This window comes from Podarcis vaucheri (assembly GCF_965113315.1).
Source record: "Podarcis vaucheri genome assembly, chromosome: 16".
Lineage (NCBI taxonomy): Eukaryota > Metazoa > Chordata > Lepidosauria > Squamata > Lacertidae > Podarcis > Podarcis vaucheri.
In genome coordinates, this window is record NC_138754.1 from 4,572,345 (window position 1) to 4,596,174 (window position 23,830).

General features: G+C 48.0%; 2 protein-coding genes across 5 annotated transcripts in view; both read right to left on the minus strand.

Moving 5' to 3' along the window:
* LOC309520391 (unconventional myosin-Ie-like) overlaps nt 1-16,201 on the minus strand; it is a 53,167-nt gene extending 36,966 nt beyond the window's left edge. The window contains exons 1-2 of one of the 2 annotated variants that reach the window (XM_082202089.1): nt 15,890-16,201; nt 738-875 (exon numbers count right to left, since the gene is read on the minus strand). In XM_082202089.1, the coding sequence (XP_082058215.1) occupies nt 738-875; nt 15,890-15,892 (141 nt within the window). In that variant the 5' untranslated portion in view covers nt 15,893-16,201. Of the gene's footprint in view, nt 1-737; nt 876-5,031; nt 5,182-15,889 lie in introns of those variants that run through there. The other variant, XM_082202090.1, reaches the window with a different exon arrangement.
* A 3,313-nt stretch (nt 16,202-19,514) lies between these two features.
* PI4KB (phosphatidylinositol 4-kinase beta) overlaps nt 19,515-23,830 on the minus strand; it is a 51,612-nt gene continuing 47,296 nt past the window's right edge. For all 3 annotated transcript variants that reach the window (XM_082202132.1, XM_082202130.1, XM_082202131.1), the window contains one exon: nt 19,515-23,447. In XM_082202132.1, coding sequence (XP_082058258.1) covers nt 23,266-23,447 — 182 coding nt within the window. In that variant the 3' untranslated portion in view covers nt 19,515-23,265. The remainder of the gene's footprint in view (nt 23,448-23,830) is intronic.

Genomic DNA, 23,830 nt, shown 5'->3' on the forward strand with positions numbered 1-23,830 from the left:
CGTTCTGGACACAAATAAGCAGGTATCGGCAAATTTCTGAAGGCATTTATGCCAGAATCCTGTCATAACTGCCCTGGACTTGCTGATTACCGTATTTTTCGCCCTATAGGACACAATTTTTCCCCTCCAAAAATGAAGGGGAAATGTGTGTGCGTCCTATGGGGCGAATGCAGGCTTTCTCTGAAGCCTGGAGAGCGAGAGGGGTTGGTGCGCACCGACCCCTCTCGGTCTCCGGGCTTCAGGAGAGCCCCAGCGCCAGCCCCTCAAGGTCGGGGGACAGAGGGAGGCGGAACGCCGCCATCCCGCTGTCTCCCGAAGTGGTTTGGAGGCTGACGGCGAGGAGACCCCGCCGCCAGCCCCACAAGCTCCGGGGACAGCGGGGAGACGCAGCGTGTCTCCATGCTGTCCCCGGACCTGATCTCAAGGTGGGCGGCGGGGAGAAGAGCGCTTCTCCCCGCTGCCTGCCCCACAAGCTCCGGGGACAGCAGGGAGACGCAGCAAGTCTCCCCGCTGTCCCTGGACCTGATCTCAAGGTGCCTGGGGGGGGATAATTTTTTTTTCTTTATTTCCCCCCCAAAAAACTTGATGCGTCCTATGGGGCGAAAAATACGGTACATTTAAAAGGAAAAAGAGGGTCCTCACCTCAATTCTTCCCCCCAAAGAAACTGGTAAGAGCCTTTACTCAAGGCTGACTAGAGCCCTCCCCACAAAAAAACCCAACACGTGTAAAGGGATACAAATATATAGTCGTCCATGAACCGCTTCTTGAGGTTCTCAACGATGGCATCCTCATTGATCTTGGACAGCAGGACCATGTCGTCCACTCCAGTCTGCTTGACATTCTGGGTCTGCCAGTGATACCGCTCTTTGCTGACCTGGGGAAGGAGAGTATTATTAACACCTGTGTTTACTGAATTATATCCAGGCATCCTTTCCCCCAAAAGGAGTCCAGGACGGCAAGCGCACTAGCGATCAGGACACCTTAAAAACAATACCAGCAAAGGTGCAAATCAAGAAAGATCTTTAAGAAATCTTGCTGGTGCCAAAAAGAACACAGAGGGAAAGAATTCCAAAGGATGCTGTTGTAATTTAATGTTATCTAAAACATTATTATTAGTAGCAGTGAAAATATTTTTACGCTGTCTTGAAAGGGGACAAATATTCCTGAGGCGGAAAACAAGTAAATACAACATAGTGTGAGAATAATCAAGTTGTTTAACAGCCAGTGAAAATAAACCACAAATGTCCAGCCTCAAAAATTCAGTACATAACAAAAACAGAGGAATCCACCTTAAACCGAGCCAGATTGCTGGTTCATCTAGCTCAGTATTGTAAGTAAGTTTTTAGTCCAGCGGTCAGCAAGGTTTATCTTTCCTGGGCCGGATCGGTTCCGCGGAGATCCTTTCGTGGGCCAGATCGCGGCCCTGCCCGCGATTTTTGGCATCTGTGTATGCGCAGACACGATTTTCAGCGTCAGCGCATGCGCAGATGTGATTTCCAACACTGCGGAAGCAAGTCCCCACACTGCGCTGCGCTATTTTAGCGCAAAGCGCAAGCAGGCAACTCAGTTCAGCGGCAGCTCGTGGGCTGGTCAAACGACCTTTGCAGGCCACTTCCGGCCCATGGGCCTTAGGTTACTGACCCCTGTTCTAGTCCTCATCACTGTAACTAAAGGGCTGAAAGAATAGGAAGACAGGAAGATGAGGAAAAGGAGGGGACAGCTAAAAAAGCCAATGCAATTCTGGGCTGCATCAATAGGAGTATAGCATCTAGATCAAGGGAAGTAATAGTGCCACTGTATTCTGCTCTGGTCAGACCTCACCTGGAGTACTGTGTCCAGTTCTGGGCACCACAGTTCAAGAAGGACACTGACAAACTGGAACGTGTCCAGAGGAGGGCAACCAAAATGGTCCAAGGCCTGGAAACGATGCCTTATGAGGAACGGCTAAGGGAGCTGGGCATGTTTAGCCTGGAGAAGAGGAGGTTAAGGGGTGATATGATAGCCATGTTCAAATATATAAAAGGATGTCACATGGAGGAGGGAGAAAGGTTGTTTTCTGCTGCTCCAGAGAAGCGGACACGGAGCAATGGATCCAAACTACAAGAAAGAAGATTCCACCTAAACATTAGGAAGAACTTCCTGACAGTAAGAGCTGTTCGACAGTGGAATTTGCTGCCAAGGAGTGTGGTGGAGTCTCCTACTTTGGAGGTCTTTAAGCAGAGGCTTGACAACCATATGTCAGGAGTGCTCTGATGGTGTTTCCTGCTTGGCAGGGGGTTGGACTCGATGGCCCTTGTGGTCTCTTCTAACTCTAGGATTCTATGATTCTATGATTCTATGATTCTATGATTCTATGACATTTTATCATATGTGGTGGGATTTTATTGTAATTAAAAAAAATTGGGAAATGATATACAATGAATTGAAGAAAATGTTCCATTTAACATTTGTTAAAAAACCTGAAGCATTTTCGTTAGGGATTGTAGGGAAAGATCTGCCAAAAAAGCTGAAAAACATCTTCATCTATCAGACAACGGCCGCGAGAGTTTTAATAGCACAAGGATGGAAGACTGAAGAAACCCCAACTAAAGAATCATGGCAAGAAAAATTGATGGACTATGCAGAACTGGCAAAACTGACATACAAGCTACAGGACAATGATAACTCTGACTTTAAACATGAATGGGAAGCCTTTACAAAGTATTTGAAGACGCAACAAAGCGAACTGGACTCCTTGGCTGGTTTTGAATAAACATTCACAAACTTTTTATTGATAATAATCAGCTAAATAGTTTGAGGATTTATACAACTGTGTAACATGCAGAAAACAGCATTTTTAGAGAAATCAAAGACTGGACCTGAGGGAAGTCAGGGGGTGGGGGTGGGTGGGTTCTGTAGGGGAGGGAGGGGAAATGGGGGGGGAGAAATAAGGATGATATGTTTCTGGATCATATGTTTTGTTTTAATTTTGAATAAAAGTTATTTAAAAAAAAAAGAAAACAGGAAGATGCTTTTTATCATGTCAGACTACTGATCCATCTAGCTTGGTCCTGACTACATTGACTGACATCAGCTTTTCAGGGTTTTGGAGATGGAGTCCGTCCCAGCCTGGAGATGCTGAACCAGGGAACTTCTGTGTCCAACCAGTGGGCTCTACCACTGAGATGTGGATACTCCCTTAAAAAATAATTGAAAGATTCTAGTCCTCATGGTTCTAAGGGGATCAACTTGTCTGTACAAAAATATTCATTGTTTGGAGAAAAATATATTTTGGGGGGGGGGTCTGGCCAATTGATGCATTTAGGAAGACGAAAAGGTCTATATTTTTCAGTTGGTAAGAGAATTTTTCATTGAAGTGGATTGCAAACATTTCCATGGCTCTGTACTCAAGTCAATGTGCTCCCACATTTATCTGAAGACTTCATAGTCGAAGTGTGTCTGGTTTTGATATGTTTCAGAAGATACTTGTCTCATATGTTTTTTCAACTTGTTGACACTGGAATATCATTACACGCAAATTTCCTGGTTCGTTTGGGTATGAGATAGTTTTTATATAATTGCATTTTAAAATAGAAATTATAGATTTGTAATTTAATCACAGGCTACCAACTTTGCTTTTTAACTTCATTATTATTTTTTGGCCTTTATTGGAACAGATCAGGGAGCACTTTCTCTTGTTTGTTTGTTTTTCTGAATAAAGGGCTAACATAAACATAACAGGAACAGGAGCACAGAAAACCCACTTTTAAAAACCTTTTGCATAAATTAATAAACAGGCAGCAGAGAAATGGACTTTGTTGAGGCCCATCAACTGACCTCTAGGAGAAATAAACGGAACTAAACTTTGAGGTGAAGGGAGCTTGGACATTTCGCCTTCTTCTTACACTCTTCGAAAGGTTTTTGTTTTTGTTTTAAATATACTAGGCAATCAGGTCCTACTAATGTCTTCAAAACTGCATTGGCTAGCCCTTGCCCCCACCAAAAAATAAAATAAAATCAGGGACTACAAATTTCTTTTGCACCACCAAACTTGGGTGGTCTTTTTCTGTGAGTGTGTGTGTGCAAATTTTTGCAAACTTTAGAAAAGGCCCGTTGCTAAGGCTTCTTTCCTCCCAAGCTGGCTGAGACAATGACGGTTGCCAGGCGACGTGCCAGGATCGAGGGGAAGAGAAAAGCAAGGGGCACAGTCGCCATCTCAGAGTGGAGAAAGGATGGGCAGTCTGGAAGCAAGAGGGAGAAAAATACAGCCCCATGCAGGACTCAAAAAGGGGGGCAATTCTCCCACGGCCACACCCCAAAATGAAGTGAGGCAGCTGTAGAAGAAAAAGGGGGTGCAATTATTATCATCAACAACAACCCCCCCCCAAAAGAAGGAGAGATGGAGGGGGAGCAGGCATAATAAACTCCAGAACCGAGTTCGAATTCCACCGCTTGGCCTTAGTCACACAGCGAGTGGAATTTGACCGGAATTTGACCACGAGGGCCGGGCTTCATCATGCAAACTTCTCTCAGGGATGCCCTAAACTTAAACCTAAGAAGTTTAAGTTTCCTCTTTTTTAAAAAAAAAGGGGGGGAAAAGTCCCCATTTAAATTTGCAATGCACCCCCTGCCCCCATTTCCATAACCTGCAACAATGTCTACCACAAGGATATCGCTGGAGCTGCAGAATTAACGGCAAAAAAAAGAAGACCTCCGCAATTTGGCCCTCTCTAGGGATCCTGCCATCGTTCTGCGGATACATTCAACTCCGTACATTTAAAGCGCATGGCTTCCTACAGAGGATCCTGGGAACTATAGTTTTCCCCTCGCAGCGCCACAATTTCCAGTGCTAACGTTCCCAGGGTGCAGGCTGTGTGGATGCACCCTGGCTTCATTCTTCCAGAACCAGCATCCAGCATAAATGGAGAGGGTTCACCCGAGCATGTGCCGAGTGCACCTCTGACTTGCGGCTCTTCGGAGAATGATCTCCCCTCCCTTCCCCCCTCCCTTTTTGCCGTGTTCTCAGGATTGTGCCACATCTGGTTTCAAACCTGTTTTTTCCCTTTTCCCTTTTAATAACCGCTGTGCTCAAAACAGTCTACAGCCGAAGGAAGACGAGGGCTGACATCTCCCGTCATCGCCGCCACTAAAGGGCGCAGGATGGGTGCCTTTTCAATCACAAAACAGGACCGGAGCTGCCGGGTCCAGGCGTGGTTGCCGTGGGCGACGGCGTAGTCCCGGCGGTGCTTGAGAAGGGGACAAAGGCCTTGGCAAGGCTGGCGCTAGCAGGGGCCTCCTTTTCTGTGGCACTTGGGGCAGCCCAGAGACTTGCTTGCCGCGCGGTGGTTGTGGTGCCCACGCTGCCTGGCAGCCGCCATTGCCACAAACCCAAGGCTGCCTTCTGACATGAGCTTTAATTCCATTTGTTTGCCTGGGGATTCTGCCACAGCTTCTGTCCTTTTGCCCCGCAGTATCTGTAGGGTTGGGACGTGGGTGACGTTGTGGGTTAAACCACAGAGCCTAGGACTTGCTGATCAGAAGGTCGGCGGTTCGAATCCCCGCGACGGGGTGAGCTCCCGCTGCTCGGTCCCTGCTCCTGCCCACCTAGCAGTTCAAAAGCACGTCAAAATGCAAGTAGATAAATAGGTACCACTCCAGCGGGAAGGTAAACGGCATTTCCGTGCGCTGCTCTGGTTCGCCAGAAGCGGCTTAGTCCTGCTGGCCACATGACCCGGAAGCTGTACGCCGGTTCCCTCGGCCAATAAAGCGAGATGAGCGCCGCAACCCCAGAGTCGGCCACGACTGGACTTAATGGTCAGGGGTCCCTTTACCTTTATCTGTAGGGTTATGGAACTGTAGGCCTCTCTCGAGCTAAATTTCCTTCGCACCCGCAGGCCTGCCGGATCAGGCCCATCTTGTCCAGCATCCTGTCCTCACATTGACCAAACTAAGGTGCCATGTGCAAAACAAAGCCTGGAGATACATGGAGTGGATAAATGTACAACTCTGTCTTAACAAGGTACATGTGCAATAAACATTATACAGACTGGATAAATGAACCGTTCAACAAGTAGCGCAAGTCCAATCACAGAACGGCAACCCCATGCCGCCACAATGGCAAGGGGAGAATATGGAAATATGGAGAATATGGAAAAGTTTTTCAAAGCTGTTTTTCAAAGCTTGAACTGGATGAGATGTTCTTCAATAGGTCTTGAGTTGGAAACACAAAGCAAGTGGACTACTTGTTGAAAGGTTCATTTATCCACTCTGTATAATAAATAAATTATTATTATTATTATTAATAATAATAATAATAATAATAATAATAATAATAATAATAATAATTTATTTATACCCCGCCCATCTGGCTAGGTCCCCCCAGCCACTCTGGGCGGCTTCCAACAAAACACTAAAATACAAGAACCTATTAAACATTAAAAGCTTCCCTAAACAGGGCTGCCTTCAGATGTCTTCTAAATGTCAGGTAGTTATTTTTCTCTTTGACATCTGGTGGGAGGGCGTTCCACAGGGCAGGCGCCACCACCGAGAAGGCCCTCTGCCTGGTTCCCTGTAACTTGGCTTCTCGCAGCGAGGGAACCGCCAGAAGGCCCTCGGAGCTGGACCTCAGTGTCCGGGCAGAACATTTATAACATTTCTTGCACATGTAACTTGTTAAGACACAGTTGTACATTTATCCACTCCATGTTTACAGTATCTCCACGCTTTGTCTTGCACATGGCACCTTAGTATGTTTGTTGCTTGAATGGTTACAAGTCTATCTCTATTCTAGTTATTATTCTAGTTTGCAGGGGATTTGAAACAGAATACCAGGGCACCTTCTCAATATACTTGAAGGTGTGTCTCCATCCCATCGTTCAGCCCAGACACTGAGGTCCAGCTCCGAGGGCCTTCTGGCGGTTCCCTTATTCCAAGAAGCCAAGTTACAGGGAACCAGGCAGAGGGCCTTCTTGGTGGTGGCACCTGCCCTGTGGAACACCCTCCCAGCAGATAAAACGGTTCATTTATCCAGTCTGTATAACGTTTATTGCACATGTAACTTGTTAAGATACAGTTGTACATTTATCCACTCCATGTTTACAGTATCTCCAGGCTTTGTTTTGCACATGGCACCTTAGTATGTTTGTTGCTTGAATGGTTACAAGTCTATTCTAGTTATTATTCTAGTAAATTTTGGTTTTATACTTATAAGCCAGTTTGTGGTGGTGGTGTTTTGTTGCATTATTATTGCTGTCACCACATTTGATGCTTTGTGTATATACTCACATTGGCCAAACCAGATGCCTCTTTTGGGAAACCCACAATCAGGATTCTAACACAAGAGTGCTCTCCCCTCCTGCGCATTCCAGCCACAGGTTTTCAGAAGCATCGGTGCCTCCAGCTGTCTCCAGACAGAGAAGCAGCCATCATTAGCTGCTCTCGTCTGTGAATTCGCCCAATCGACCTTCAAAACCATCCAAGAGGACGGCCATCGTTGCCTACTGTGGAAGGGAGTTCCACAGTCTAACTATGCCGTCGCTCTCCCACCCTTTCTGCACAGGCCCACTTCTCTTCCGCCGCAATTCGCCCGAAATTTTATCATGTGAACAGCAGGGGGGAACCATGGAAAAAAACTGCAGGAAACATACCACACAAACCCCTGCAATATTCCAGGTTCGCAAAGAGATCTTGTCTGGAAACGATCAACACAGAAATGAGCGCTAGGGCTTTCTGCTAGATTTCCAGTAGGGGATTTTTTTCACGCCACGTGGAAGATCGCATAGAAACACAGCAATTAACAGGTAAGGTTATGTCGGGGAGATGAAATAAAGCGCTGTCTGCATGCATGTCAGCTGTGATAAGTTTGGAACAAACACACAGACACAGACACACACACGCACACACACAAACCCCGACATGACACTACAATTCATTTGCTACATGCGCCATCCTTGCTAAGATCCCACACTCCATCCAGCTACCTCTGGGGCTTTAAGGCAGCATGACTGAGACTCCATAAAGCTGGACCATAAAGAAGGCTGATTGCCGAACAGTGGCGTAGCGTGGGTTGTCAGCACCCGGGGCAAGGCAAGTAATTTGCGCCCCCTAACCTAACCCGTGGATTTGCGCCCCCTAACCCCCAGATGTTGCACCCGGTGCGGCCGTCCCCCCCTCACCCCCCACGCTACGCCACTGTTGCCGAAGAATGGATGCTTTTGAATTCTGGTGCTGGAGGAGACTCTGGAGAGTCCCATGGACTGCAAGAAGATCAAACCTCTCCATTCTGAAGGAAATCAGCCCTGAGTGCTCCCTGGAAGGACAGATCCTGAAGCTGAGGCTCCAAGACTTTGGCCACCTCATGAGAAGAGAAGACTCCCTGGAAAAGACCCTGATGTTGGGAAAGATGGAGGGCACAAGGAGAAGGGGACGACAGAGGATGAGATGGTGGGACAGTGTTCTCCAAGCTACGAACATGAGTCTGACCAAACTGCAGGAGGCAGAGGAAGACAGGAGGGCCTGGCGTGCTCTGGTCCAGGGGGTCACCAAGAGGCGGACACGACTAAACAACTAAACAACAACAGACTGAGACTCCCTTTAGCTCCCAAACTTTTCCATTTGGAAATTCAGGATAAAATCCTATGCAGCACTCGCTTGGGAGTAAGCCTGCCCCATTGAACTCAACAGGACGTATTTCTGAGTAAATGTACAGATTGTTATAGGGATGGTGGTGGGGTTTTGGGAGGGGGGAGTCTGGATGATGCCCTGAGTTCCTCCCAATTCTTGGGGTCCTCTCCACAGTGAGGTTTATCAACAGAGGATTCTATCGCTGAACTAGTCAGACAAGTTTATTTGTAAGGCAATGATCATAGCTCTCCACTGAAGTGTCTCTAGTGAGTGACAGCCGAGCTGGAAGCAGGAGACACAGAGACATGCTTGATCTGTACTGGAGCCTAAGCTGCGACTAATGGAAAAGCTTAATCCATTCCAGAAGTCCGTTCTTGAACCAAAACCGTTCTTTAGCTGAGGCGCACTTTCCCTAATGAGGCCTCCCGCCACCGGTGCCCTTCCACCATTCGGCTTCTGTTCTTAGAGCAAGGTAAAGTTCACAAACTGGGACACCACTTCCGGTTTTGCAGAGTTTGTAAACCAAATACTGTGGACGCTCGGGGTTGCGAACGTGATCCGTGCGGGAAGCACGTTCACAACCCGCAGCGTCCGCAACCCACAGCGCCATGTCTGTGCACACGCGGGTTGCGATTTGGCGCTTCTGCGCATGCGCAAAGTGCAATTTAGCGCTTCTGAACATACACAAGCACCAGAACCCGGAACCCATTCCAGTACTTCTGGGTTCGGCGCAGTGTGCAACCCGAAAGGTCTGTAACCCAAGGTATGACTGTAGTTCGTAAACCGGGCTGTTCTTAAACCGAGGTACCACTGTGAATGTGTAACAATATGATCATCAAGTCTTCTTCCCTTCCCAAAGCACACTGGGCCTCCATAGTTTCTTGCCTTTCGAGCGATCGCCTGCAACCCCTTATTTCCTTCTTGGGCGCGGAACTCTCTGTCTCGGTTGCGAAACCTGCTCCTCCGTCAGCTCTCTCTCTCGCTCATTAACTCAGCTTGGGAGTCTCCAAGATTCCCTTTCCGCCTCAGGGGGAAAACTCCCAGGTGAAAGAGTTTGGCAGCGATACCGATGGGGGAGAAACACCAAACCAAACTCGACCGCCTGCTCTTCTGCCACAAGAGCATTCCGGGACACGAGACCCCGTCTCCAGGTGGAGACTGCAAACTTGTGCCACAAAAACTGTTTCCGAACCACGGCAGAGGAATTCAGAGTCTGAAGTGTCCTTCCCTCCAAATTCCAGGCCTGCGTGGAAGGAATGTAAGGCGTTATTTGCCGTGCAAACACAGCTCCACCCTGACGACATCTGTAGACTGCAATGATTTAACACCCGGTGCCTGCACAACCTACTTCCAGGTTGTGTCATCTGGTATACTGCGGGAGGACATAGAGGTTCTACTCAACAAATGTGGGTAGCAATCACCTTTCTGCCTTTATCGCTGGCATTCTCCCCATCACATTTGCCTGCGAAACTCCAGGACACTGGAAGACTCTCGGCCCCTATGCCCAATATTCCTTGTTGCCCCCTCTGGGCAGGAACCCCCTACTGAAACATCTGCATGTGACCAGCTCTTTTCCTTCCTTGTCAGGCCCAGGGAGGATAGCCCCATGGCCCTCAAGAGGAACATTCGTGGCCCCCCAGATATTGCTGGCGCCCAATTCTCAGCTGCCAGCATGGCAAACAAACTACAGTTCCCAAGATGGTTTGGGGTGCTTTAAATGTGGGAGTTGGGATTCCAGGGTATGGGATGGAGCGTGGGCCCACCCAATTTCTTTCGGGAACCTTTCCCAGAAAAGAAGTGATTTAAAAGGAATACAAAAGTGAACAACTGAACAATTTTTTTGTACAGTGGCACCTCGGGTTAAGAACTTAATTCGTTCTGGAGGTCCGTTCTTAACCTGAAACTGTTCTTAACCTGAAGACCACTTTACTAATGGGGCCTCCCGCTGCAGCCACCATACCGCCGCCGCACAATTTCTGTTCTCATCCTGAAGCAAAGTTCTTAACCTGAAGCACTATTTCTGGGTTAGCGGAGTCTGTAACCTGAAGCGTCTGTAACCTAAAGCGTCTGTAACCCGAGGTACCTCTGTACTTGCATAGGAATATTAAGCCTATTTTAGGAATTAAAATGACCACACATAGGAAAGTGAGATGGGGGGGTACCTTTAGCAAACATTGCCCCCCCCTTTTGCAGTTTCCTTGTTAAAGGAAGCTTACTCAGGAGTAGATTTACCTGTTTAAGCACAGAAGTAAAAAGAAGTAAGGACTCTATACGGGCTTTTGGATACGCCAAAAGGGGAAAAGGGCAGATTTTGTTTACAACAGAATCAAAATGTAGTTTTTCTTTCTTTGCGTTAAAAAAAACCCCAAACAAACGTGGGCACGATCCCTGATCCAAGGAGGCCAAAATGCCTATGGGTCACCCAGAGTATCACCTCTCGGGAAACAGGAAGTGTAGAAGGCAACCTCAAGCAAGCTGACATCACCCACCATATCGAGAAGGCCTCGCCCCGCTGAATCAGACCTGGGCTGGCATCGTGCATGGTCACCTAGTTGTGGGGGAAGGAATAAATGAAGCATGTGGGGGGGGGGGGAGGATGGGAGAGAGGAGGAACCAAAGAGGCTGATTCAATGCCCCCCCGGGGGGGCATTCCAAAGGCTTCTCCATCAAGCCTGGTCCTGCCTAATTTTTCCTGCAAGGGCTCCGCTGGGCAGGGTGGCACGAGGGATTTCCCCACCCACTTCTAAACACACCCACGCAGGGTGCCAGAATCACACCCCCGCAGAAGAAGTTAACCATTAACCCCGCTGGCATGGCTACGAGGGGTTTGCTTCACTCAGGGGGAAAGGGAGCTAAACAGAGTCGCAAGGGCATAGTACAATTCCGCTTCCTCATAGTTGCCTCCCACCCATACGATACGAGAATCTTTACTGTCATTGTCCCAACGAAATTGAAAAGAAAAAAAACAACAACATTCAAAAACCAACAAGCCTGCTATCCCAGCCTGGTTAAGATAAAGGGACCCCTGACCATTAGGTCCAGTCGTGGCCGACTCTGGGGTTGCGGCGCTCATCTCGCTTTATTGGCCAAGGAAGCCGGCATACAGCTTTCAGGTCATGTGGCCAGCAGGACTAAGCCGCTTCTGGCGAACCAGAGCAGCGCACGGAAATGCCGTTTACCTACCCGCCGGAGCGGTACCTATTTATCTACTTGCACTTTGATGTGCTTTCGAACTGCTAGATGGGCAGGAGCAGGGACCGAGCAACGGGAGCTCACCCCTTCGCGGGGATTCGAACCGCCGACCTTCTGATCGGCAAGTCTTAGGCTCTGTGGTTTAACCCACAGTGCCACCCACGTCCTGATACCCCATAATTAAATACAATATACTCCCATAGAGACTCCATTTAAAACCAAAATCGCATTTGGATAGAAACTGTTTCCCAGGCAGCTAGTCCTAGTCTTTATAACCCTGTACTTTCTTCAAGCTGAAAGAGGTCATTTCCGGGGTGCGCACTATCCTGCACTATCTCTGCAGCTTTCTTATGGCACCTGGAAGCATCGATTTGATCCAAGGTGGGAAGAGTGCACCCAATTATTCTCTCCGCAGTCTATACAACCCTGGACAGCATTGTTTTTCCCCTGACCGTGCAGCTCCCAAACCACGCACCATGTGGCCGGAAACTGAGACTTGGTGGGGGCGCACACATGGCTTGCCATCGGTCCCTGTGGCTCCCTCACTTGCTGATGCATCCGCACGCAAGATTGCGTCGCCTCCGGTGCGCGAATCATTGCAGCAAACCCACCGGGATGCCCACAAATTCCCAGGAAGTTGCCTTGTCAGGCCACCAGCCCATCTAGCACAGTATTGTCTGCACTGACTGCCAGCGGCTCTCCGGGGTTTCAGGCCAGGGACATTCCCAGGTGCTCCAGCCAATCCCCTAAAAACTAAGCAAGATTCTAGTCCTCATGGTTCTGAACAGAGGGCTGAATTGTGTACAAATGCAGGAGGCTGCCTTCTACGGAGTCAGACCACTGGGGCCCATCTAGCACAATACTGTTCACACTGACTGGCAGCAGCTCTCCAGCGTTTCAGACAGGGAGTCTTTTTCATGCCCCTCCCTATCTCACCTGGTATAAGGTAAAGGGACCCCTGACCATTAGGTCCAGTCGTGGCTGACTCTGGGGCTGCGGCACTCATCTCGCTTTATTGGCCGAGGGAGCCGGCGTACAGCTTCCGGGTCATGTGGCCAGCATGACTATGCCGCTTCTGGCGAAACCAGAGCAGCGCACGGAAACGCCGTTTACCTTCCCGATGGAGTGGTACCTATTGATCTACTTGCACTTTGACGTGCTTTCGAACTGCTAGGTTGGCAGGAGCAGGGACCGAGCAACGGGAGCTCACCCCGTCGCAGGGATTTGAACTGCCGACCTTCTAATCGGCAAGCTCTAGGCTCTGTGGTTTAACCCACAGCGCCACCCGCGTCCCAGCATCTCACCTGGAGATGTATGCAAAGCAGAGGCTCTTCCACGGAGCTACAGACCTGCCCCTATTGGTGAGGATCTCTGCCCTCCCAGCTTCAGTCCCTACTGGCATCCCCAGGTGGGCAGAGAGAGAGGCCCCTTGTCTCCCCAGGAAACGCTGCCTGTCAGTGTTGACAGTAGTGAGCGACGACAGCAGGAGGGTGTGTTGGATTTTTTAGCTTTCAACTTCCAAAAATGAACGCTGCTAAAAAGCTGTAGCATGACTTGGGAATTCAAGAAATTTTGGTTGAATTGATATAATTTAGTTTTGCTTCAAAAGTAATATGTGTGCAGAATTGCACAGAAATTATTGAAAACGACTGAAGTTCTCCTCCTCTTCTTGTTATTTAGCATTACCTGACATTTTCAAAAGGTAAAATGAAAATTCTTTGGCTTCCCGAAAGCAAATTTTGTGCTTCTTCATCAAATGTAGATTTGCCAAGCTAAATGTTGTCCATTCACAAAAATAATAACTTGAATCCCTCACAACCAAAAACATATTTTTAAGACTCCTCACTGGAAAAAACTGGAAAAACAAAGTTCCACACCCTAATACAGTGGTACCTCAGGATGCAAATGGGATCCATTTCTGAGCCCTGTTCGCATCCTGAAGCGAACACAACCTGCGACTGCGCATCTACGCATGCGCAGGTCGTGATTCACCGCTTCTGTGCATGCGTGTGACGTCATTTTGATTGTCTGCGCATGTGCGAGTGGCAAAACCCTGAAGTAATGCGTTCCGTTACTTCCAGGTCGCCGCGGAGCGCAACCCAAAAGCGCTCAACCTGAAGCATATTCAACCTGAGGTATGACTGTAAAGCAGTTGCCTCTGTTCCTGTTTAAATCAGTCCTTTCTTCAGAACAATGAGGACTAGCCTCTCGCTTTATTTTTAGGGAAATGACTGCAACTCAGTGGTAGCGCAGGTTCAACGACAAGCATTTCCCTAGGAAAGACCCCTGTCAGAAACTCAGGAGATCAGCTGCCAGCCATTGTAAGTAACACTGATTTTGCATGGACCAATCATAGGATTGTAGAGTTGGGAGGGATCCCAAGGGATCTAGTCCAACCCCATGCAATTCAAGAATCAGTGATCTGATTCAGTCCAAGGCAGCACTCTGTGGAATACATACTCTCATATGCTGGGGTTCTGGAAGCTTTGAAACATTATTATTATTTCAGCAACAACTATGTAGATAGGCAGTTATTGGCTTATAGGGGTGTGGGTTAAGTTATTAAGCGGAGGGGTGACGGGTTAAGCATTCACAACTTTGTTCTAAAAAGCCGCCACCAAAAATAAACAGCGATTTACCAGGAACAGGGCTCAGAAAACAGGAACTCTTCCTGGTAAATAGGGGAAACTGGAGGGCAGAAGTATGCCAGCCATGAATTTAATGGGCAGTTCACTAGCCCACAAGAAAAGTCAGTAGGGATAGGGTCCTTTCTGGATTATCACCTCTCTCGGGCTGTTTCTAAAACTGCAAGAGGGAAACTTCCCGCCCCAGTGCCACTGCTTCCAAGAACTGCTCCGATAGGAAACCTAAAGCCTTCTTCAGCTATTTCTAATCTGAAGTTTCTCTAAGCTGCAATTCGGAAGGTGATTCAGCCTCAGTTTAAGGAAGCCCCGGGGAAAGAGGAAGATGATTAGGCCAACTAAAATGTGACAAAAGAGCAATTTTTTATTTTAAGTTTCTGGAGAACTCTTCATTCTGAGCCCGGCTTCGGCTGGGGAGGGCAGGATATAAATAAAAAAATATTATTATTATTATTATTATTATTATTCATTAATGAAAGCACATTTTCCTACTCTTAAAAATCCAAGGAAATGTAGCTCGTAAAGGATGCTGGGAACTATAGAGCAGTAAGGAGTAAAGTATAGTTCCCAGGATTATTTCACACTCTCTCTCTCTCTGTGCTAGCTTTAAATGTATGGTATAAACGCAGCCCAAAAATATCGACTGAAGGATATGCCATGGAGCCTGAATTTGTTGGGAAAATCTAAAGACAGACCTTGAGACAGAAGGCATTCTAATGAAATGTAAGCACCTATCAATTAAAATTATATCAAAAGTGCATCCAGGGGACTTGAAAGCAGTTGCCTCCATACTGCTTGAAAAATTGTCCCCTCTCTTAAATTGCAAAGATTATTTCCATTTCCAAACAATACCTTTTTGAAACGATGGAAACATTTCCCCCCAACAGCTAAGATCTACCGCCAATGATTTGAATAAGAATACACATTCTTATTTAGGAGTAAACTCCATTGAATGTAGTGGGACTTGCTTCTGTGTAGACAGTACATAGGATTGTGCTGTAAAATATAACTGCATTCGTTCCACGCTGGCTGTGATTTTTAAAGAACCCCAATTCTGAAGGTCACCTGTTGCTAAATCGGAGGCTAAATCGAAATCGGCCCATTTCAACATTCTTTCTAGAAGTGTCCCTAAGATCTACTGTCAAGATGCACATTAATTTAATTCAGGAGCGCATTTTAGGACCGGAACGTCCTGCAAACAAGTTGAATCGGGGCCTATTTTTTTTAATAGGGAGGCGGGCAAGAAAATTAAAAGAAGTTCAGGATTTGCTGCGGAAAGAGAGGAAAAAGAAACTTGATCCGACTTTTTCTTGGGGGGGGAGGGGGGGCTGGAGGGAAATTGGCTGGGCGCTCAACTTGACCCAACGAAAGGAGGAGGGAGGAAAACGAGGAAGGGGGGGTGGAAAGGCAGAAGATCCAGAATCTGTTTCTAAGGAAAAGCGAAAACACTCACCATGGTGGAATCTCGTCTGCAAGATCTTCACCCGCGCAGGCAATTCCTGATTCTTACTGGGACTTGCAGGTGGCGCCCATCAGAAACTCACCGCGGCGGCGTTGCAAACTCCTTTTCCCAGGCGCAGGGAAAGTTCTCCTCGGGAGTTGGGGGCACTTTCTCCCCAGCAAAGCGAAAGTGCTCCCAAAGTGGATGGGCTGGAGGAGGGGGAGGGGAAGGAAAGAGAGCGAGCGAGCGAAATCAACTGCTCCCTTCAAAACATTCCTGACCTGATCGCCTCTTCCTCTGCAAGATGGGTTGGGCCAGGAGAAGGAGGAGGAGGAGGAAGGCAGGAAGGCAGGCAGGCAGAGACAGGTAAGCTGTGAAATTGAGGTTTGCTTTTTTTTTTTTTTGCAAAGCTGGCTAAGGGGTGGAGTGGTTGAGGTTTTGCATTGAAATGGCAAGGAAAGGTGGTGGTGGTGAGTTTCGCAGGCGCCCCCTGGTGGAGCAGAAAGGCGAAGGCGCGCAGCTGCGGGCGAGGCGCTTATGCAAGGCTGCCCTCTCCTGGGCGAAGGAGGAATCGCGGCGGCGGGTTAGGAGACTCACCACGGAGGGGCAAAAAACGGTAATTATGTGAACTGTGAAATAATGGAAGGCGGGGAGGGCACGCAGTCCTGTGAACGTTTAACTGCATGGGGCTTTTGTTTTGTTTTCTGATACACCAAAAAAACAGTGATAATCATTTAATTACAAATCAATAAAGCAAAAAATGGCCCTTGGACTATAGACCCGACCTCCCACCTATTCCTTAAAGGTAAAGGTAAAGGGACCCCTGACCATCAGGTCCAGTCGTGACCGACTCTGGGGTTGCGGTGCTCATCTCGCTTTATTGGCCGAGGGAGCCGGCGTACAGCTTCCGGGTCATGTGGCCAGCAGGACTAAGCCGCTTCTGGCGAACCAGAGCAGCGCATGGAAATGCCGTTTACCTTCCCGCCGGAGCGGTACCTATTTACAGTATCTACTTGCACTTTGATGCGCTTTCAAACTGCTAGGTTGGCAGGAGCTGGGACTGAGCAACGGGAGCTCACCCCGTCACGGGGATTTGAACCACCAACCTTCTGATCAGCAAGTCCTAGGCTCTGTGGTTTAACCCACAGCGCCACATACGTCCCTATTCCTTATTTCAATTATATATTATTTGTTGCCAGTACACACTTTTTTCTTAAATTAACTAATTACTGGTTTATCTTAGGTCTCATATCTTTCTTAAAGCTACTACTGAAATTATTCAAATGCTGCGACAGAGTTTAAACTGCTGTAATTGTTTTTCAAATAAACTTTGAAAACTTCCCATTTTGAGACGAATTCCTGTTTTGGTTTGTTCTTTATTCTTTCTGATAAACTGTCAAACTCCGCATAATCTGTTAGCTTTTGGATCCATTCATTAATTTCATCACTCTTCCATTTTGTAGCGATAAGAACTCTTGCTGCCACTGTAGCGTATAAAAGATACCTTTCATTTTTTGCGGGATATCCGAATCTGTAGTCCCCAGAAGATAAGCTTCTGGTTTCCTCTTAAAGGAAATCGTTATCATTTTTTGTAATTCTAAGTGGATACTCGCCCCAAATGCCTGGATTTTCTTACATAGCCACCGCATGTGATAGAAAGTGCCCGATTTGTCTCCACACCTCCAGCAGTTGCTTGGAACACTTTTGTACATCTTCACGACAGTTTCCAAGGTGTTAGATACCATCAATGTTGCATTTTTAGAAAATTCTCTCTTAAGACATCCATGGGATTATTTTGATGCATCAATGTTAGTCCAGGTCACTGGCTCCGCCACAATCCCAGCCGGCAACTTTCTATGTTCCTATTTAAATATTCAGTATATCCCTAGACTCCCCATCAGAATAAGGCAGGGGTCAGCAAACTTTTTCAGCAGGGGGCCAGACTATATTTTGGGGGTAAAAATGAATTCCTGTGCCCCACAAATAACCCAGAAATGCATTTTAAATAAAAGGGCACATTCTACTCATGTAAAAAACCACTGATTCCCAGACTGTCTGTGGGCCAGATTTAGAAAGCGATTGGGGCGGATCCGGCCCCCCTGGCCTTAGTTTGCCTACTCCTGGAATAAGGCAATGACATTGCTGCATGTGTGGATCTTGAGAGAATGTGGAAGAATTGCTGGGAAATTGCGTTTGCCTTCCACAGACCTCACCAGGTTCCAGATACCCTGAAAAGGGGTCCCGTTAAGCCCACACTGTTGGCAGTCAAGGTCAGAACAGCTTTTAGGAGGAACTCTTCCTTCACCGCATGAGACATTTCACCTTTTTGAATAAGTGTTAATTATGTCAGCATGGCTGACTTTGTGTCCCAAGCACTGATGGACTCACAGGAGAATAGCTTTTCCCTGGCAGTGTGTGGGAGATGTTGTGTGGTGTGCTGGAGGGCAAACACATCACAGCACAAGTACTTTTTTCCCCATATGAGCAATGGCATCATTTCCCAGAGCCCCATGGCAAAGGATGGACCCCCTACTTGCTCTAGGAAGGGAATGAGGTGATATTGTGGCTTTCAAGTTTGTCTGGTACTGATTAGCTCAGAGGAAGTCAGGCAAAGAGGGGAACGAACCAAACGCAAAGGCTAGACACATCTTTCCTTTTCTTTGATGGAGTTCCTACTTCATAAGTAGCAGCTTAAATAGATGCACGTCTTTGCAAAGGGGTCAGCATTTCTTGATTGAAATGCCAAAGGCTGTGGTTTAGTTCAATGCAGTTCAATGGAGGACTAACATTTTTGCGGCAGCCATGTTTTTCAGGGCTGCAGTTTTAAGTTACAGTGCGACGGCAAGATTTCAGCTGGATGAACAACTTTGATGTTTGGAAGGGATAGGCCCCTAGATTGGGATGGCTAACCTGTGCTGGGCAGACTGTATCCAGCCCCACAAAAAGTGTTTTTGGCCTCCCCAAGAACCCTACCTATCTATTTATGTTTTTAAAATTAATGACTGCCCTCTCTCCAGTTAAAAAAGTATGGCTTTACCAAATGACAAAATAAAGTCTGCAGATGGAAGGCAAATGGCTGAGCCATTCATTTAAAAGCAGTACAAAACACTAAGCCTTTCTTTCCCTCTCCAATCCGGCCAGGACCTTCTTGGCTCATTCCTCCGACATTTTCGTAAGGCTATGCTTTGAGACTCTGACCACTTGACTGCTACAGACTCTTGCTTTCTGGGGCCCTCCTGCAATCCCCTTTAGATGCCCATGGCAGGACTCTGCCAGCCGCTCGCCCCTTTTAGAAGAGGGTCGGTTCTGCTCTTAAAACCCACGGGAAATCTCCCAGAGCGTGGAGCGATGGAGAACCACCACAGGCACTTCAGAACCAATGACCCTTCTCCCTTTTGGTGACATCAGGGCAGCTCAGCCAATCGCCACCAGAGCCACTATCACTAGCACCGCAGCCACGGAATTACCTCCCCGCAAACACACCCTTTGTTCACACAGATTGTATTCATCCCCCAAAGAAATGAGACAGAGGTCAACAACTTCTCTGCAAATATTCGGCTTGCATTTTTTTCCTTCTTCGTCTTTACATATGTATATATATATTTATAAAAAAGGACATTTTTATTAGAAATGTAAGTTCATTTCATAGATTTTTATTTTGGAGTTTTGGCCCATCCTTACCAACTAGGGAAAGAAAGAATGAAGGAAGGAAAAGAAAAAGAAAAACGCACGCACGCACACACGAAATGGTCATGCACAAACATTTTGGAAGCCATCAGCAACTCTCCTGAAAATGGGGGAGGACTTTTAATGGGGCTGGCGGGGCGCGCATGTGTAAACTGAAACCTGTAATGCATTTTAAGACAGACTGCTTGCTTCCTCGCTTGTTAATGGCTTACCCTCTTCCTACAGCTCTCCCCCACTTTTGTAGGGTTGGTGTTATGAACAGTGATAAGCCTCTTGACCCTTGCTGGCAGAGAAGCCTGACTCATTTGCTGACAGCCCAGTTCAGCTATAATTCAGACCTGTGACTTCCTGCTACCTGCCCTAAAAGACCTCGTTCAGATAATTCAAATCAAGAGGGTGCTGGGAGAAACAGCCACCTATTTGGGATCTCAATAAACTGGTTCGCGCAAGCACCCGTTAGCCACTGGGTGCCCGGAAGTCTCCTGGTGACTGTAGTAGTGATTGCTTTTGACAGCTGCTCCCGACCCACTTGCTATCCGTTTCCCTGCATGCTCGTCGCCTTCTCTGTTGCTGCAGGAAGTCATCCACGAGGCTCCGAAAAAGACGCTGCACGCAGCAGGCACCATCACAGAAAGAGAGCAGGAAGCAAAGCTGCTACAGTCACTCGGAGGCTTCCAGGCACAGAAAAGGCGTGGCGGCTCGTAAGTTCCTCGCGGGAACTGGCAAGGGGAAGAGGGATTTATGTAGCCGTTGTTACGACAAAACACTGCTAAATTTCTCCCTCCTTTAAAACCGTGCTTTTCACAAAGGCATTCATAACGCATCACTTTTCTACCAGATTCAGTCAACGCTGCCCCAAACGTGTACGATTATAAGGTTAGGAGGGTACCAAAAAATAATAATTCCTCCCCATTTCTGCTTTTGCGTGTGGATGCAGGTTTTTTAAAAGGTGCACACTTCCTTGCCCTGTCTCTCCCCCCCCCCGGTGTTCTCCCCCTTCCAGACAGTGGCTGAGGATGACTGTGAAGCCCCCTACCTAAAAAAAGGGGTTATCTAACAAGAAGGAACTGACAGATGCGACAGATGAAAGCAGACAGCACCCACCGTGAAAGAATCTTTTTGAGATTGTGTTTCTTGTTACCTTAGTTCAGATTTTAAAAATGGGGGGGGGGGGCGAGAGACTGACAAGCTGCTCTGCTGCGAAGACCACCAAAAACTTTGTAAACAGAAGGTGTAAATAGAATTTGCCGCTGGGGGGAGGAATTCACACACAAACACACACCTGAGCATGGGCTTATTGGGGTGGGGGAAGAGACTTGTTAAATCACCCGCCCCTTGCAGACCTGATGCTGCAATCTCCCCCCGCCCCGTCCAGATGTTTCTGAGCAGATGCCTGCGATAACGCAGTTTGCTGCATCAAGACTGACACCTCCCCCCCGCCCACCCCCTTTTAATCTTTTTATTTTTTTTAATTAAAAAAAAGGGCTAGGTGAACCTGCACATTTAAAAACAGCGCACATTTTTTATACAGAGAAAAGGAATGTCTGCTACCACCTCTTCGCATTTTATGCAGCAATTTCCAAGCTCCCTTCCACTCAATATAGGGTCTCTTGTAAAAAATAAAAAATATTTCTTTGCTCTTTTTTTTTTTTAAGTACGGCATGATTTTACACACTTGGTATAGCATGGGGAAATCATATGCGGGAAAGGAGATTTGGGGGAAGAGGCCAGCCAAAAGATTGGACAGGGAAGGAAAAGCAAAAAAAACAACACAAAAACCTCACGCAATGAGGTATCGGACACACAAATGCACACACCCCACGTTCACATGGCATTGCCTCCCCCCCCCCCAAAAAAACAGAATTTCATATTTGAATACATGGAAATGGGCTCGCTTTCCTCCCGCAACAGAACCACGTAACTTTTCTTTTTTTAAAGGGGGAAGGGGGCAAAGGACAGCTCCACCCTACACACACACACACACACCTGTTTCTAAAATTCATATTGCAAAAAAAAACCACATTCATGTCTCCAGGGAGCTGTGTCCCAGCGATCATTTGCGACACCTCCCAGGCTCAATGATGGCTGCTTTCGAAGAGGTGCCAGATCCCAGCGTGTTTGCGATCGCGAGAGATGGAGGAGAAGGCACTAAGACCCAGAGGACTGGGCAGGAGGGCAAAACTCGGCTCGGCCAAAGAAGGGAACGTTGACCCTTGGGAACCCTAGAGGCGTGGGGCTACCTGGGAGCAGGCCCTGTCTCGGCTGCACTATGCTGGGAGCTGTAAACTGGGGCAACTTGTTAAAGAGGGGGGAAAGAGGGAGGAGAGAAGAAGATACTTGGGGGAGAGGAATACTCTAAATGGCTATGAGAGAGAAAGAGAGAGAGAGAAAGAGAAAGAGAAAGAGAGAGAGAGAGAGAGAGATTGGCTGCCCAGTGGGAAATAAGTGAACTAAATACACCCAGGAAGAAAAGAAATGTTTTCGTTCTCTAAGGAGGTTGTGTCAGGACGTACAGCGGCAAGAGGTTTTCTGCAGCAGTGCTAAGGAGATTTCAACGCAACACGAACTAAGGGAACAGTTAAAAAAACCTCTGCAACTAGTATTGCCAAATGCTCAGCAGATGCTTCCCATGCCATGGATGGTGTAAGAAAATATATATATATATTGAAAGTAGAAAGAGGTGCAAGACAGAACTCCCACTGTGGGGACAGGGTGGGGGTGGTGGCAAAGGCTGAGTGCTCTCCTGCCCCACCGGCAGCCAGTTCCCACCCCCAAAACTGTGCTCTAGACGAGAAGCGGTGTGGAATCATGAAAACACCGGCCTTTGTGCAACTCGCAAACGGTGGCGCCTTTGCATGAAACTTGTGCAGGAAATAATACAGGGGTTTGGTGATGGCGGGGAGTTTAATTGTCTCGACAGAAACGCACACGCACACCAACGGAAAGAAACATGCATGGGTTGGGAAGTGGGGTGGAAGGGAAGGGGGACATTTGAGAAGTGAGGAAGAAAAGGGGGTCTTGGAAACGGGAGGCTCAGAAATGCATGATTTCCCGAAGCTGTTGCAAAGGTCCATCTCTCTCTCTCTCTCCATTCCCCATTCACCCCCCAAAAAACCCATCCAACCCACTCCTGTTCTTCCCTGGGCCCATAAAACATTTGCGGGATTGTTGCAAGAGAGTGGCAGTTCAGAGGACAAAGACGAGGTATAATACTGAAATAAATGATTTTCGAGTTTCGGGGGCCGGGGAAGAGGAAGGATGGCGACGATGAGGACAAGGGCAAAACATGGTTCTTCTTCGTGTGTGACTTTCTGACGTCCAGAGAACAAAGGCTCCGTCCTTTCGCTCATTGCTTTTCTTGGGGGAAGAAAAGCAAAGATCTCAAGGTTTTCTTTCCTACATGATCCTTCAAAATTTCGCATGGGAAGAGAGTAAAGCGTCTCTAGCTTAGTTCGAGAGGTCCTTCTCCCCCACTCCGAAGCCCCCAACCTACACCCCGACCCCCATCAGTGTCTAAAAGGGGGGAAAAGGGGCGCTGCGTTCGAGAGACGCCTCGGGAGGAAGGCAGCTCCTCGGTTCCTTCCCAACTTCCGCCATCCAGCTCCCTCCGACAAGGACTTTGTGAGGGTCTCTGGCTGTGGTGGGGGTGGATGGGGGGGCTGGGCGGTTTCGCCGGCATGTCTGGGGAGCGCGGCAGGCGGTCACATGATGCCGTTGGTGAGGTACTGGAAGCCGTCGTAGAGCTTGGTGGTGATGGAGCGCATGCTGCCGTCCACCATCTGCTCGATCAAGAGCTGGAGCTGCTCCTCCGTCATGTTCATGTGGAATCGCTCCTTCAGGTTGCGGATGGTGCTGGAGCCGTGGAAACAGGGCAGCTGGGAGCCTGCGGAGAGAGAGAGGGGAGAGTCAGCGCCTTCTGGAGCCCCAAGTTGGCCCAAGGAGCGTAGCGCCACTGCGGAGAGGACACGATCCAGCTCTCCTCTGTCTGCCGGGAAGGCTGGGAAGTGTTTGTCTCATTTAATCTCGCAAGGTTTACGCACTGCCTGAACCCTCCAAGCGCTTTACAAAGAGAACGAAATGATAAAATTGCAGGTGACCCCGCCCCCTTACGCAGGGAATACGTTCCGAGCCCCTCACGCACAGGAATCTCAACAAAAACTCAATGAATGGTCGAGTTGGGAGGGACCCCAAAGGGCATCCAGTCCAACCCCCGGGAGAATAGACAGAGTGGCTCAGGATGGATGGCAGAGAAATAATGATAAAATT